This window comes from Portunus trituberculatus, chromosome 17, assembly GCF_017591435.1.
Source record: "Portunus trituberculatus isolate SZX2019 chromosome 17, ASM1759143v1, whole genome shotgun sequence".
NCBI lineage: Eukaryota > Metazoa > Arthropoda > Malacostraca > Decapoda > Portunidae > Portunus > Portunus trituberculatus.
In genome coordinates this window covers 27,750,025-27,767,520 of record NC_059271.1, presented here as the reverse complement: position 1 = coordinate 27,767,520, position 17,496 = coordinate 27,750,025, and the positions used below count along the sequence as shown (strand labels likewise).

At 34.8% G+C, this 17,496-nt stretch overlaps 1 protein-coding gene across 2 annotated transcripts in view; it reads right to left on the bottom strand.

The window, feature by feature from the left end:
• Window positions 1-2,912: 2,912 nt before the first annotated feature.
• Window positions 2,913-17,496, bottom strand: part of LOC123504775 (zinc finger protein 264-like) — a 15,054-nt gene continuing 470 nt past the window's right edge. The window contains exons 2-5 of one of the 2 annotated variants that reach the window (XM_045255594.1): window positions 14,443-14,482; window positions 12,804-12,905; window positions 12,369-12,605; window positions 2,913-8,899 (exon numbers count right to left, since the gene is read on the bottom strand). In XM_045255594.1, coding sequence (XP_045111529.1) covers window positions 8,118-8,899; window positions 12,369-12,605; window positions 12,804-12,897 — 1,113 coding nt within the window. In that variant the 5' untranslated portion in view covers window positions 12,898-12,905; window positions 14,443-14,482 and the 3' untranslated portion in view covers window positions 2,913-8,117. The remainder of the gene's footprint in view (window positions 8,900-12,368; window positions 12,606-12,803; window positions 12,906-14,442; window positions 14,483-17,496) is intronic. The other variant, XM_045255593.1, reaches the window with a different exon arrangement.

Sequence of the window (17,496 nt, the reverse complement as noted above, 5' to 3'; positions counted from 1 at the left end):
ATGGATGAAGAAACTTAAAGCAAGGAATAAAACATCGGCCTGTTGTAATGATATTCAGGAATCTATGCAAAACTTAAATGGAAAGTGTATAAAAAAAAAAAAACTCCTAATGGGTGAATTTATATGTAGCAAGAGTGACTGTACTATACCAGTAGTTGGTAGCTATCTACCAAACATTCGATGATTCGAAGCTTCTCAATTTGACAGGTAAACAAGTGACTATCTTGTTTTCAGTTATGATAATAAAACTTTATAGGTATTTCATTTGTAGGCTTTTATACTATCTGCACCTATAAACGTCCATTATAAAAATGTAGGGAAGAGATTTCTTATCCAGCCGCATCAGATAAAAAACAACACGAAACTCATTTTGTACAAGGGTCGATGTCTCGGTGACCATGCCGTAAACGTAGGAAGCTATGCAGTGACCGGAAAAATACCTTGATATTCCTATTGTTCTCCCCCCATTTTAAGGCTTCAATCACAAGCTGCATAAGCCTCCCATAGTTAAAATTTTATCTTACTTTTGGCTTCATTTCCATGTTTCTGTGGAGTAACCAATGGGCATTGTAATACAATGGTGTGGATAATCATATACTTAGTATTTTTTAGCTAAAATCTGGGTAAATATGCACTTCTTCAATATCATGGAAAGTCTATATTTGAATCATTCATATTACATGTCATCAACCATTCATAATGTCGCAAAACCAAATGGAGCAATATCAATCTATTTTGTTTAGTTTAGCTAGGTTGAACTTACCCCATCAACAAATTAACATCTTTATTTTTTGTCTTTGTTTGTTATTAGACACAGTTAAATTCTAAATGAAAAAAGCTCATTATTAAAGATAAATTCCTTCAGTGGATGCTAAAACTTTGGATTGCTCATAAAACTCCTTGCCTGATGTCAATTCTTTTTCTTTTCCCCAAGTGAGCCAAATAAAGCAAGCTTCTGGATGAGCTGGGTTGCTTTATGCTTTTAACTTCAAGCACTTGTGTCACATATTTATACAATACATCTTGTATCAAACTCTGAACATCAGCCATTCATGCCAATACAAAAGTCTAAACACTGTTCAGGAATCTCTTTATATTCAAAAGAATACTTGAATATCAATTTCAATAAACCAAGACTGTCATGTAGGCACCAAAAGTTTACATTACAGTGAAGTACTTCAGTTCTTAAACCACAATGGAATGCAAACTGAAAGCACATGGAACCTTTGAATACCTAGCTTTGCAACATTTTGTGTAAAACGCCTCACATTACATGACCTGCCCTACAAAAATATCAACCCAGATGGGAGAATTTTAAGATTCCCTGAGATAAAAATTTAGAATACAACTTTCCATATTTCCTGCATGTTGTAAAAGGCAACTCAAAGGAATGAATATGGGGATCCCACAGTGATCTAGGTACTGTATATTGTGCATTACTCAACAGTAAATGAAGATGTGAGAGAATTTGAATTATAGTATTTGATTTGTTATTTGTTCACCTTTAATAACACTTTTCTTTCTAGAGTGCCATTTATATGTGCAAGCAAAGGCAAGAGAGAGAGAGAGAGAGAGAGAGAGAGAGAGAGAGAGAGAGAGAGAGAGAGAGAGAGAGAGAGAGAGAGAGAGAGAGAGAGAGAGAGAGAGAGAGAGAGAGAGAGAGAGAGAGAGAGAGAGAGAGAGAGAGAGAGAGAGAGAGAGAGAGAGAGAGAGAGAGAGAGAGAGAGAGAGAGAGAGAGAGAGAGAGAGAGAGAGAGAGAGAGAGAGAGAGAGAGAGAGAGAGAGAGAGAGAGAGAGAGAGAGAGAGAGAGAGAGAGAGAGAGAGAGAGAGAGAGAGAGAGAGAGAGAGAGAGAGATTGATTCTTAAATTAACATGAACACGAGGATAATGTAGTGCTCCAAGCCTTCCATTCTTCTCATAAAAAAAATAAATAAATAAAAGTAACTAACTAAATGAATAAATAAATAAAATTGTGCAGCCATCCAAAGCTTTCAGTATTCCAGATCAAGATCAGCAGTCATGCCAAACTTCAATATTAAACATGTGAAATGACACCCTTCTATTAGAATTACATACTATATCAATGGAACCATATCAAATTATGCTTTCAGAAACAAAATTTTCCTCAACATATTGAGAATACTTATCATGATCATGATATGATTGAATTATGCACATCAGTATAGTTAATTAGAATCTAAAAATTAATGATAAATATCACACATAAACATTAATAGACTACAATATCTATGGAAATCTATAGGTGAGAATGATTTTTCTACGTGTAAATCATACATTGCATTGCACTCTATAATAAAAGTTAAAACTAATACTGTAATGTATTACCAGATACAGAACTTACATAAATAATACCCAACTCACTAATGTCACCTCTTTCTAAGTCAACACAGTCAAAATGGATCTATCCTTTCCTTCTCTTCACAAAGCTGTTTATCACTAAGTCATAATCCTGCAGTGAGTAGTGATAGTAGTTTCATCTGAGGTGGAGTTCATGCAGAAACACAATATCCAGGATATACATAATTGTTTCACATAAGTGGCTTGCATGGAAAAGAATGCATAGATCAAGCACTAAAATGTATTTACTTTACTCATGTGATTAAAAAATAAACAGCAGTGTCAAGAGCACAATGGAGAGTTTGGTAAATTAGTGATTACCAGGTTGCATCACCAGACATCCCCTTATCACACATAAGAGCAATATCAAATATGCTTACAGTCTCATTCTATATACATAAAGATGTCATGAGCTCATGTAATATACTTTTCTACACAATTCCTTCATAAAATCCCCACAAATAAATGTATCCATATATCACCATGTTACTGAGTATATTGTGTCATACTATATAATAGTCTTATTTTTCATCTTTTTGTTGTATAAATCAAAAGATTTTGGAATTGTAATATGCTGTACTTCAAATGCTAATTACAGTATTATGTACAAGATATGAAATTAAGTACAAGCATTTTTGTTTTAACAAACTCCCCTTAAAATTATTTATACAAGATATTTAAAAGTTAATGCAAAATTTCAAAAGTATCATAATAAGCAGTGTTCTATGCACCTGTATGACCTTTACAATAACATTATTTTAGCTCATGCCACTAGAGGACATGCAGTATCAACATCTGGCAGATTGTTTTTTAAAACTCCCCATTATAGGCACAAAATGTACATAATTACTAACACCAATTCACATGAAACTTTATAATCATTATATTTAAAATATACACATGGGATTTGATCTTAAGCTTCCAGGATGCCTTCTAGAAATGCACAATGCATTATGCATAATAGAATGCCACAGGGTTCTAAATATCTTTGTGGAACTCTTGACAGTATCAATTTCAATGGTATTGCAGAACTGGTCTTGCTATTACTACAATGCTCCTTCTATTCTTCCCTAATACCCACATCATCTACTGTAATAGTGACAGCATTGGTAGCAGATTCTATTCCCCTAATCAATACTGTTTGATTTTTGGTATGTTAATCATCATGAATAAATCTTTAGAAATACAGAAAGACAAGATCAAATAATATTTCAGTCTTTGGCTGAAAAAAAGTTTCTTAGAGTATGTTAAAATTAGTTACATTATATATAAAATTTGCTAGATCCTGTGTTCTTAGCCATCTTACATCTTTGCTCAACATGAATTTAATATATCTTTGTTCACCCAAAATTTAATCTATTATACCAGTTCATACTTGTCCTTTATGTCTTCACATTGTAAATCTATAAAGTAGGAATACAGAGTTTTATGAATAACAGGAGTAGTTCTGAGAAAACTGCTCCATAAAATCATTTTGTTAATCACCTGCAATTTCCTTCCTAATAAATAAATTGCTTGTAGTTAATATAAACAAAATAATATAAAAAGGAGTGTAGTAGAATCCAGCTTGATTCTTTTGTCATGTTTTAGTTCAGCCCAAATATGTTCATATGAAATTTGCTCACACCACAATATCCATATGCATACTGAAAAACTTCCAAGATTCTCAAATAACATATTTGACATACTGAAATGTTTTCTCAGTTTACCATAATTATGCATATTATATATGTACAGTACATAATACCTGATTTTTTAACAAAAATATAGTGTCATTTAACTATTATTGTTTTGTATATTTATCAACAAAATCAATATAAATGGTCTTAATGAAAAAATCTTCATATAATTTCTTCACTGGCTTTACAACACTTCTTTATACTGAAGATATGTCACTTGACTTATGATAAAAGTCTACACTTGCTTTTCCTAAAGTTGTCTCACCGCTAACATCTGACTTTTCATTTACAAATTATTTTTGCATATGAGTGTCAATATAATCTATGAGCTGCAACAGATTAAAAAAGTATTAAGTAGATAATCTTAATCAAATTAAGGTGCTTTAGTTATCCCTCTTGTAACCATGATGCTGAATTTGTTCTAACAACCACATAACTACTTCTGAGGCAACACAAAAAGCTTTCACAAAGAAAGGAAAGCAATTGCAATTACTTTTATAGTTTTAAGGCAAGAAAATTTTGAGCTGCAATATGACAGCTTTTAATTGTATAATATTGTGCATTAAACACTAAATTTGACTTCTTGAAAAGTATATCTGATCAAACACAAGTTGGCCACTGATAACTCTGACATCACATAATCTAGAACCTCATTTAATCTGATATTTTCAGCTGGATATATTCTTTATCTTTTGAGCATGCTGTGGCTACTCTGACCATGTGATTAATTCACTGCATGCAGATGGCGTTATAAACTCAGCATGGTGTGTACCACAGTTGTGTGAATTTACCTGTCAAAACTATTTTGGAAGACACCTTTGTGCATGTGCATTATAGTGAGGAGAGGACATTAAAATTCCTAACAGATAATTCATACATTCAGCATACTGTATAATGAATCATGTACTATCAATCTGTACGGAGTTATCTTACCAAACTATTATCACTCTGTTGTTTGTAGAATACATTATGATAGAAATGGAGTAGGAAAACAAAGAGTAATGAATACAAACAAAATAGCAAAATGTTCCTTATGGCCAACTGTATAAGTTCTACAGTCCACTTCCATATTACTATTTTTGATGCATCAACACTTGTATTGACCTATAATATAATGAATTATTATTGCTCTGTCTGTAGAATATGTTAATAAAGAAATGGGCAAATATATCCAGAACTAATTTTGAGAGTGGGAAGGATACTGCATTGCACTGCCAATCCATTTAAGGAGCCTTACAGTGTAACTCACCTCGGTCACCAGCTGGTCACCCAGCCAGCCTTCCCATTACGGAGCGAGCTCAGAGCTCATAGACCGATCTTGAGATAGGACTGAAACCACAACACACTCCACACACCAGGAAAGTGAGGCCACAACCCTTCGAGTTACATCCTGTACCTATTTACTGCTACACATAAGAGGCTTGCCCATTTGCCTTGCTGCTTCCTGGGACTCAAACCCAGAACGCCTTGGTTGTGAGTCGAGTGTGTTAACCACTACACTACATGATATGTGTGTGTGTGTGTGTGTGAGTGAGACTGGTGCTGAATAGAAATGTTTTTATTCAGATATCTTTTATTAATGACTGCCATGTCATAATAGTTATGATTTCATAAGAGGGAATTAGAAACTGTGGCACAAAATGTTCAAACATAAAACAATAATAAAAGAAAAGTGAAATTGTTGCAAAAATTGGGCTGCAATGTTTTTTTTTTCTTTATGTCCTTTCTGCCACAGATAGCACGAGATTACCGAGTGTGAAAAGTAGTTAATTTACATCGAAGATCTTCAATGGGATCACATTCAACTTATTTCAAAGATTAAATTATTGTTTTACCCACTGTTTCCTCCAAATACATTAAAAAGAAGATACTTAAGAAAATTATAATCTAGTCATATATGACAGCTTTTGCTTTGTATTTTAGTACAGTGGTAGTCCAGATTACGACATTAATTCCTTCCATGAGCTAGGGCAGGGATGGAAAACCGTTGGCAAGTGTGCCAAATGTGGCAAGCTGATGATTTGCTTTCGGCATGCAATAGCACAGACTACCATTTTCAATTTTTTTAATTTGTTAAAAAGGGAAGAGTTCAGTAATTGAGGTACTTTGTTTTTATATGGAGAGCTTGGTTCACAACACTGAGTTTACCAAAGGGTGGTTGTAGAGAATGGCATTTCAATGAATAAGGTTTGTTTCTAAATGAGGACGAAGCAGCAAAATACATTAAGTTCACTATACTTATTTTCTGTCTTGTGACATTTATTTGACTTACATTTAACACAATGGCTGTTCAATTTTACTGAAAAACTTTCTTTGGCACACCAATCATACCACTTCAGTCTTTTTAGATTTATCAGGTGTATTACAAGTGTCAAGATTCAGTCCAAGAAAATAGTTAATTTGGCATGGTTCTAGAACCAATGATGTTACAGTATTGATGGTCAGCCTATTTACATCTTGGAGATTAAACAGATAAACAGAACCAAATTATCCTCACAGGACAAGGCAACATAACACCAAAATTTAAAACTAAACATATTACTAATGAATGTTGATTACTTATATAAAAACATGATTCCCAAACATATAATTTAAGCATTTCAGTCTACTGGATATTATAAAATCATGCCACTGTTTGAGTGATAATATTCAATGTTTTGTGTAGTACAATGTGAGCTCAATTCTGAAGCAAGAGGACTTACAATGGTGTCCAAGGCCACAAAAAATAAATTTGGACTTGTCTCCTTTCACACTGTAGTCTATGTCCAAGGACAAAAAAGATATAAGACCTACACTGACTTGAGAACTTGCAGCTTGACAAAGAAAGTGGTTTGCGAACATACATTACTGTAAGTGAGTATGCTTACTATAAAAAAAAGAATAATTGTTAAGTAATAATAATAATAATAATAATAATAATAATAATAATAATAATAATAATAACGATAATAATAATAATAATAATAATAATAATAATAATAATAATAATAATAATAATAATAATAATAACTAATGAAAAAATGAGATGTCAATATAATCTGTCATTAGTGCATGATGATAAAAAGTACTGTCAAAATGATGATAAAGTAATGAACTGTTGTTGCTACGAGTATGCTGTTGAAGAGATACAATATGCGAGGAGACACACCAAATACATATAAAGTATTTAAGTTTTATGACTATATCTTAGAGAAAAAAAAAATAAATAAAAAAAAAAAAATAAAAAAACTTCCAACAAGTCCAATTGAGGTGTTTCAATTGAAACCCACAAGACTTTTGATGATCTAGTGAACATTTACATCTAATTTCTTATGTGGGTCATAAAACTTTAGTGATTATTATAAAAACACCGGATTAATTTGAACATTAAAACTTTAAGAACCCACCCCATATAGAATATGTCACTTGTAATAGGAAGATGGTATAATATACTGAGTGTCATGGGAGGAAAGTCATATATTCTCAGAAAATAAACATTGTCATTATAAGTCAGAAACATTCTATGGCCAAATGCTTTCAATGTCATGTTTGGAAGTTACTGATGTTCAAAGCACAACAATGTCAAGTGTCTGCACTAGAGCTGTCCTGCAATATCCTTTTAACTGCTATTGCCATCTGGAATTCCCAATGTTTTAGCTATTATTTACTACAATGATACACTGCATTCTTGAATATGATTATATCTTCATCTATGAAAACCTTGAAATGTATCAAGTAAGATCCTCAATATGATAACATCATACACTGTTGCCCTCTCCTATCTCCCTTGTCAATTTTTAGTGTGTTCTATCAAAATATCCTGTTACTTGCTAACAATGGCATTAAATGCATATGACCATACAATATTTCTGACTTAGAATGACAATGTTTCATATCTAAAATATGACTTTCCTTCTAAGGCACCCTGTATATATGCTATGGATAAATGAAGTCCTTTTTAATCCAAAAGAATATGGAAATATTAGTATAAAAATCTAAATGCGTACTTAGAGGTTTAAACTTATACATATCATAATTTTCTATATCAAATGAATGTCTGCTTTAGCAAGATTCATTTTTTTTTGTTAAATTCCTCAAGTTCATACAACATGAGCTCCACTATTACCAGGTTGTGAGACTCCAGTTGATAATGTTGTGCCACTGAAGAGAGAAGTGCCACTGAGGAGGGAAGTACCACCTAGGATTGAATGCCCAGCTGCCAAACCATTGCCACTACCACTAACCGAAGTTCCACTCAGGAGAGACGATCCACTGCTCGTTGAAGCTAATGTGGTTCCAACCTTATTGTTACTTGCAACAGACACTTTGGTATTGCTGCCATTGTTACTTTTAGTATCCGACAAACCTGAGAGATTGAGGCCCTGTGGATTATAGGATGGGCTGCCTGAGCGAGGTTGTTGAAATACAGTGTAAGGGAGGCGTTCAGGGTGTTTTCTTTCCATATGTGCATTGAATGTTTCCTGACGCACAAACTCTAAATTGCATGGCACACATGTAAAGGGCTTGTCCACTCTATGAATCATCTCATGACGTTGCAGTTTGTCCTTCCTAGTAAAGGACTTTCCACAGTGCTGACACACAAAAGGTCTCTCCCCTGTGTGGACAACAGCATGCCTAGTAAGTTTGTCCTTTCTAGTGTAACCCTTACTACACACAATACAGACATAAGGGCGCTCTCCTGTGTGGATCCGAGTGTGCACACGCAGCCCCTCAGAGCGGAGGAATCCCTGGCCACATGTATCACAATGGAAAGGAAAGTTGTTGGTGTGGGTGCGGATGTGATTCTTCAGCTTGTCACCTCGAGACAGAACTTTTCCACAAATGTTACAAACTTTCTTAGTATCCCAACGTCCAGTTCCAGCTGCCAAAAAGTTAATAGAATGTAATGACTGAGCAATTTCACAAAACATGACCAAATAGTATTTGCAATATGACATCAAAAAGCTGATATATATATATATATATATATATATATATATATATATATATATATATATATATATATATATATATATATATATATATATATATATATATATATATATATATATATATATATATATATATATATATATATATATATATATATATATATATATATATATATATATATATATATATATATATATATATATATATATATATATATATATATATATATATATATATATATATATATATATATAGGTATACAGTAAGTCCTCGTTATACAGTAGTTCTTTATCCGGTAAATTCACAGTTACGGTATTTGGAAATTATTACCCTCAATTCGATATACGGTAAAAAAATTCACAGATACGGTATCCACTCATGTCATCCAAGAGGGCCCAGCGGGGAGGAGCAGGGGTGATGACGTCATCTACGCCACACCTCCCGCCACTCACAGTGCTAACTTTAACTTGACCACCCTTGGAGCCTATTATCTCTTCCCCTCTCCCCCCCTTTTTTTTAACTGCATTACATATTACTTACATGCATTACTAATTAGATGAATAAATGGAATATTAAAGGGTCTATTGTAAGCACAAATATATTCATAATAATCATGGCAAACACTAAAAGCCTACTACCAGCGGCAAACCATGCAGCAACTGATAAAGGGCACAGATGGGCCTGGCAAGCCCACTATCAGTGAATGGTGGAAGTCATATAACATCAAGCACACCTTAGATAACATCAAGTCATCTTGGGATGAAGTGAAGAAGTCTACCATGAACTTGGCGTGGAATAAAGTATGGCCAGACTGCACGCATGACTTCCCAGGCTTCGCTGAAGATGACATCGGTGCGATCAGAAATGACATAGTAAATCTGTGCCATAGGGCTGGCTTCGATGAAGTTGATGATGATGATGTTCAAGATCTTTTGGAAAGCCATGCTGAATCTCTCTCAAATGACAAACTTATAGAGCTAGATAAGGCATCACAGGAGGCAGAAAACAGGGAGACGAGGAAGAAGAACCTGTGCGAGGCCTGGACATCAAAACTCTTAGAAAATGTCTCGGTGGTATCGAAAGAGCTCTGGAAACCCTGAAGGAATGTGACCAAATCCTGCCAGGAGTAGCAAAGTGGCTCATGACGTAGAGAAAAGTGTCAAGATTTATCAAGAAATCTATGATGAAAAAACAAGAAAAACTAAACAATCCTCCATCTACTCGTTCTTCAAGCCAGTCAGACATGCCATCCCTGTCACACCTGTCGACCCTGCTACAGCTGGCCCTTCCTCAGTATCCTCTTTCTTCAAACCATTGAAACGTGTCGTCCCTGCTACAGCTGGCCCTTTTACATCTGCTTCCGACAGTGCAGACAACAACGTCTTAATCTTGTCTGCCCACTCGGTGGAAGATGAGCTGAAATCCCTACTGTCCCCTAGCCTTGGAAAGGACATCATCTGATAGAATACATGGCGATTGAAAGATAAATAAAATAATTTTCTGCTTATTTCTTTTGCGCAGTACAATAATACTCCGTCTTAACGAACGTTCGTCTACCAATTTCCGGTTTAACGTACTATATATAGTTAGACCAAAAAGTCCGCATAACGTACAACCACATCCGTTTTAGCGAATTTTCTGGGTTTGAATTTGCCAGATGAGGGACCGAACGCGGCAGCTTCGCTGTGATTGTCTGGCTCCCCACCTGTCTCTAGCGCTACTGGAGCTGGATCCAAGATTCTTTAACAACCTTAGCGCAACCTCTTGCCGCGAAGTGATTTCCATGAACGCTTGGAGGGACGGTGACGAGGTTGCTCTGAGGTTGCTGGGAACACCACCTCAGAAGGTAGTGTTACTGTCTATATATATGCATATATGTTCACAAAACAATATTTCTATTAGCTTTTTACAAACCTTGCCCCCAAGAAAGGATTGTTTTGTAATGCATAAAGTGAAATCTTACATGGAATACCAAAAAATAAAGCAGAGATGATGAGATCGGCCACAGACGGCGGAGACTACGGCGACTTGGCCGCTTCTTCTTCTTCTTGTGACCTTTTTAGCTTGGCGTGTTGTCTTTCACTCCTCTATTGCCTGCTATAATGGATATCATATCATAGTATTCATATAGAAGACCCACAAAAGGATGGTTATCTTCATTATATCCACTTCACTACCAAATTATTAATTTTCTCTTAATATTTTCGAACTTGGTGAGATAGTGTCATTATAGCATAGTTAGAAGTTGTAAGTTCATATACGTACTTTGTTTCAACCAATCAGCATTGAGTATTTCGTTCAGGCTAAAATATTTCTGTAATAGACTAACTGTTGTACATCATACCTTTAAATTTTTCTCTTTTTTTGCATTAGCTAAGACAGATTAGAATTTTGTACTATATTTTGTATTGAATAGGAAATTCTTAGTGAACCAATCAGATTTTGCCATCTAGTGAGTAGGAGCCTATAAATACTGGTAAGCCAGTCTCCCTCCCCACTTACCAGTTGGAGGAACAAGTAGCAGGACCACTGCGTCTAGTCAATTTTTTAACGTTTTACGTGTGGTTTTACCCTTTTGTACCTGAAGATGGGATATGTACTTTCCCGAAACGTTGTGAAGTGGATATAATGAAGATAACTGTCCTTTTGTGGGTCTTCTCTCTCTTGTACTATATATATATATATATATATATATATATATATATATATATATATATATATATATATATATATATATATATATATATATATATATATATATATATATATATATATATATATATATATATATATATATATATATATTTTTTTACCCATGTGGTATGTTGGGGACCAGCTCAGAACGCATCCCCCCTATTTCAATTATTTCCTATGGGAAAATTACGTTAAACGCAATTTCCACTCTACGAACAGCTTTGACACCCCCTATCCTGTTCGTTAAGCGGAGTATTACTGTACTTTACTTTTTTTTTCTTTTTCTAATGATTACTTTCATGTATTTTCATTTCTGTAGGGGTGACTTTTGATGTGCTGGAATGCATTCCTTATTATTACATGTTATAATGGGTTCGGTATATGGTAAATTAGATATGCGGTAAGGTTTTTAGGAACGCATATGTACCGTATAACGAGGACTTACTGTATATACTATGTTTGTATATATATATATATATATATATATATATATATATATATATATATATATATATATATATATATATATATATATATATATATTCCATGCAGTTAATTCTTTCTTCATAAAGATATTTCTCTCTTATTTCCATTTTTAGCAAGGCATAATGTTACTTTTTTTTTTTTTAACATACTCGACCTGTCTTTCCTCTTTCCTATCTCTTAATTCACTGTCATACAATTTAATATCATGACTAACTTACCAGCCTTAGCTTTATTGCTATTATGGGCCATGTTGGTAGAGAGTGGTGTCAGTGCTACTGATGGGGATGGTGTGTCACTTCTGTCATCATCATCTTTCTCAGACTTGACTTTCGGAGACTCAACAGGGGGCCGAAAGGCAGATTGTGAGTTTGCTTGACTTGTACTTGTGTACACACTGTGGTTAGTGGTTGTATGGCTGGTGGTATTTCCAGGGATTGGGATCAACTGAAATGAACCTGAGAACCATAAGCATGTCAATATCATTATAAACACCACAAACATCTGAAATACTTTTCATCATGACTGACAAACAACATGGAGAGAGAGAGAGAGAGAGAGAGAGAGAGAGAGAGAGAGAGAGAGAGAGAGAGAGAGAGAGAGAGAGAGAGAGAGAATCATCTCACTCTCAGACAAATAATAGTAATAATACTTACTGTTACCGATGGCAAACTCGTGAGAGGCTACAGTTCCACGTGCTCCATACCACGGATTATTTCCGTGATCAAGGCCACTCAAAAAATGATCCATACCTCAGCCTGGGGAATAAATAAGGTTTAAGATTTACATGCCTAGTTAAGTATTAATTCATCACGCAAAAAAAAAAAAAAAAAAATTAATAAATCATAGAACTATAGTTTACCTCTTCTAGGTTGAGAGAAAAAAATAAGTAGAAAAAAAACAAAGCAGAGAGAGAGAGAGAGAGAGAGAGAGAGAGAGAGAGAGAGAGAGAGAGAGAGAGAGAGAGAGAGAGAGAGAGAGATGAAAAACTACCAATACAAATTTCTCTACAACATATATACTTAGTAACATGGACTAAATTTTCATGCTGGTTACTTCAAGTAAATAAAATTTCAAATATTTGCTATTCTTAGAACTTCTTATAAGTAATAGCACAACAAAAATGTATATATTATTTTCTGATGGTGCATGTTGACACACAGCACAAAGGGTTGCATTAAAATACAGTAGTAACATACAAAAAAGATAAAATGTTTCTCTCATAACTGAAAAAAAAAGACAATATGTTCCTTGTGCAGAAACAAGTAACTAGTGTGCACAGTACTACAAAATCATAGAAGCCAGATGCAGAAATAAGGGCATGTATTGCTTTTGGTTAATGCAAAGAGATGAAGTAGCAAGGTACAGTAATCCTGCAGACACTTAACACACATAATCTTATTCATCAGTCTATAATTACTAATACTCTCAAAGTGAAATCTAACAAATCTTTACCATTCTACTACTTAATTAACTATTTTTTTTTTTTCATTTTACATCAAACTTCCATTATACAAATGTAAGGTTTGTGTTCCATAGTATTTCATACATTATTTTGAAGATACAAACCACAATCAAATGAAAAAAAGTCCACTTACATCTAGACCATGGGCAACACAAGTAAGACCAAATGGAAGGCTTTATATAAAGCTCATGAACTGAAATCCGTTCCCATGGAAACTTTTCATCAACACACACACAAAAAAAAAAAAAAAAAAAAAAAAAAAAAAAAAAAAAAAAAACCCAGCTGAATTAAAGTTTTGTTTTGAAAAAGTAAATTGCAGTTTGTTTTCTACTGATGCACATAATCTTTAAGGCTCACAGTAAGAAATTCCATAACTGAATAAGCTACAAACATGTCCAATAGTCACTCTAATAATATGGGAGTGACAGTCTAAAAAGCCTTCAGTTCAGAGACAAGTGACTGTTTTAGAGTGGTTGTTATAAAAAAAACATGCAGGTCACTAGTTGATGAAAAGTACAAACTCAACATTCTTTTAGATTTAGTTTAATTTGAGAGAGAGAGAGAGAGAGAGAGAGAGAGAGAGAGAGAGAGAGAGAGAGAGAGAGAGAGAGAGAGAGAGAGAGAGAGAGAGAACCAATCTGCGCATCAAGCAGCGTTATCTATAAAAGAAAGCCTGAGGTCTTATTTGAGGCAATCTTTCTCACTCCACATTTTTCTCCCACTGTGAAGTAAAGCTACTCTCAACATTTGGACATTTTCATTAATAACTAATACTGTTCATGCAACATGGAAACATGGATGAGGTAAGAGTTATATAAAGCATCTCCTACCTTACTCCTGGCATCCTCAGCAGTGGGCCACTGTGTATTGCTTGCAAAGGACTTCAAATTATAAGTTGCTTATTATACTCAAGTTGATAGCATAACTTTAATATGGATAGATTTTCTCAAAATTTATCTGATTAAGATGTCAACTATTAGGAAAAAATAAAGACAGATACTACACCTGGTGTTGACAGACTAGTTTGACTGGAGGACAGTCATACCAATTTTCTGTATCAACCTACACAGACAATGAAGCATGTAACATTCCATACATACCAACATTACCATTCAAGATAAAGTTCATAGTATTTGCACTAAATTACAACTATGACAACACATTCTATTTACTCTTGTTTGATTGACCTACTGTGAGCAGAAAAATATTGTTGATTATTTTGGTGCCAAACTGGTCACAACTGATGTAAGAGCCAAATGGTTATAATAGTCAAGGTATATATGTTAATTCAACATAACTTTTAAAGAAGTGCATATATAACAATGCCAGAATAAATGTCTACTGTCAATTCTCCTCTTTCAAGGGTTTACTAGTGACTGTCATGCAAGGTCATTCATGACTCATAGTTAACCCCTGCCTAAACATCCTCCACCACCATCCATCCAATGCCACACCATAACATAGAAACGTTTGAAATTAAATATGAAACTGCTTTTTGGTTGACTATTCAATATATCCTTCCCATTAATCAAAACACAGCTGTCCCTGATGACAGCCATCATCTGATTCAAGATTTCACTCATCAGGTCCTTGTCATCCCTTTTCTTTTCTTCTTCTTCTTCTTCTTCTTCTTCTTAAAAAAAAAAAAAAAAAAAAAAAAAAAAAAAAAAAAAGTACTTTTTGTCATGTAGAGTTCAGTGTGTCAGTTGGGCAAATCTTAACTTGATGAAGCATATCTGAAACATGTGGACTAATGGACTCTAGTTGGCATGGGGAATGAGCCTGTGTTTCTTTAGTATTAAACAACTGTGAAAAGGGTGTGGGAGGAGGAGGGAGCAGAGTCTATGGTGGTAAGTTTCAGTGATTGCAGCCAGAGTGCCTTAAAATCCCTCAGGTTAACCACAAGAGCTTACTGTACAGAAGCTATGTAAAAAACAATAAGATTTATATGTAGGGCTAGAAGGGCACTTCACTGGAGCAGAACCAGATAAATAAGAAACAGAAAAGAAAAGTTTGCTTATGAACTTCCAGATATTTGTCACATCAAGTTGGATTGGGTTAGATTAAGTGGTATACACAGACAGTGACTTCATTACTGTTAGAGCAGCCAAAAGAGTTGCAGGTTGCAGTATGGATAGTTTCAAAGTGATGCAATCCTATCATTAAAATGAAAGTACGATTAAGGAAAAGCAGAGTGTGGAAGTGGGGATAACAGGATGAATACATATGTAAAGAAGGGAATAAGTTACTATCAAAGGATTAACAGGCTGGTTGAGAGTCCACTTGGACAGCCAGCTTTCACATCCCCCCCAAGCTATAACCCACATAAGTAGTGGGAAGATGCCTCCACACACACCTGGGGCAATGCTGGGGCCCAGATGTGATGCCTGCCTTTACAGTTTGGCCAGTACACCTTGCAGATCTTGACAGCTCCCAGAGTGATGAGACACTTTCAGATATGGTGCCACTGGCTGTACACACCACAGAGCTTAATCTCCATTTTATAGTACTTTTGCACACGCCCCAAAGTTAAAGAGCATAAGGAAATAAGGGAAGCTGCAAGAACCCATGAGATTTACAAATGGCAGTCCGTATATGAAACATACCTACCTTACTATTTCTATTGTTTCCATCCATAACTCTGACTAATCTTAAAAACCTCTGTAATGAATAAGCACTAACAACCTGATAACTGAATCCTGAACCACTGGGTAGGATCAGATAAGTAACTCTTTGTGGAGAAAACACCCATCAAGCTCATGCCAAGGGAGTAAGGACAGCAGCACAACCTAGTGGTTATGATCAATCTTGTCTCACATATAGTATATCTTACACTTTTTTGCAAAGGTGAAGTGTAAGTGCTCCTGAAGAGACTAGGGAGTAAATTCAAGGGGGTATTGCACAACATCCAGTCATCTAATCAAACTCAAGAGGCATGCCAGACAGTCTGTCCTCCATGGACAAGCAGATGCATATATAATGCCAATAATTTTGTCACTGGGTTGAGATATATCTCATTCCCCTCAACCATGAGCCTGACTCCCAAGGTATGGCTGAGCCTCCTGGGGCTGACGAGTGGGTGCATGTGCCATATCACCCCTCTGTGCACAAGCCTATTCCTGCAGTGTTCTGGAGCCAAGGGTTCTTTTTCTGGTAAATAAGTTCTATTTATTAGTATATATTTTTTTATTTTCATTTGTATGTATTTAGGACAACTATGTATATATAATTTTGTATGAGGCCCTGTAGAGCAACATTTACTGGTGGAATAGAGCCTAGAAAACAAAACAAAACAATAAAATAAACAATAAAATATTTACAAGAGGTCCTTCCCTTGCCAAATATGGCCATTTGTCTCCTAGACTTTTAGAGGAAATGCAAAATTGGGTCTATTTTGATATCCCCTAAACCTAAAACTAACCTAATCTAACCTAAACACTATCTAACTCTGTTTTTGGCACAATGTGTTGATTTCTCAAAAGCACCAATTTAGGTCAGTAATAGTTGAATAAAACTTCATAGACGTGAGTATACTACCACAACATGCAGTTGTGTCATGTGCTACTGACAAGGACCAATAGTAAGCATCAACCTTTTTTCTTTGTAGCTTTTAAAAATCCTGATGGAAGGCCATAGTAACTGAGAAGACAGGCAGCAACACACTGCCAACGATGATACAGAAGTTGCAAAAAAAAAAAAAATAAATAAATAAAAAATGCAAAAATGCAAAAAATAAGCACAGGTAATCACCTCAAACATCTCGGCTCTGAATTACTATAATCACTTGCCTAAACGTTCCTCCAAATCCAAACCACTATAACCCTAATAGAGCTTCAAACCTAATCCAGCTTGAATACTGACTACCGCTACACACACAATACCCA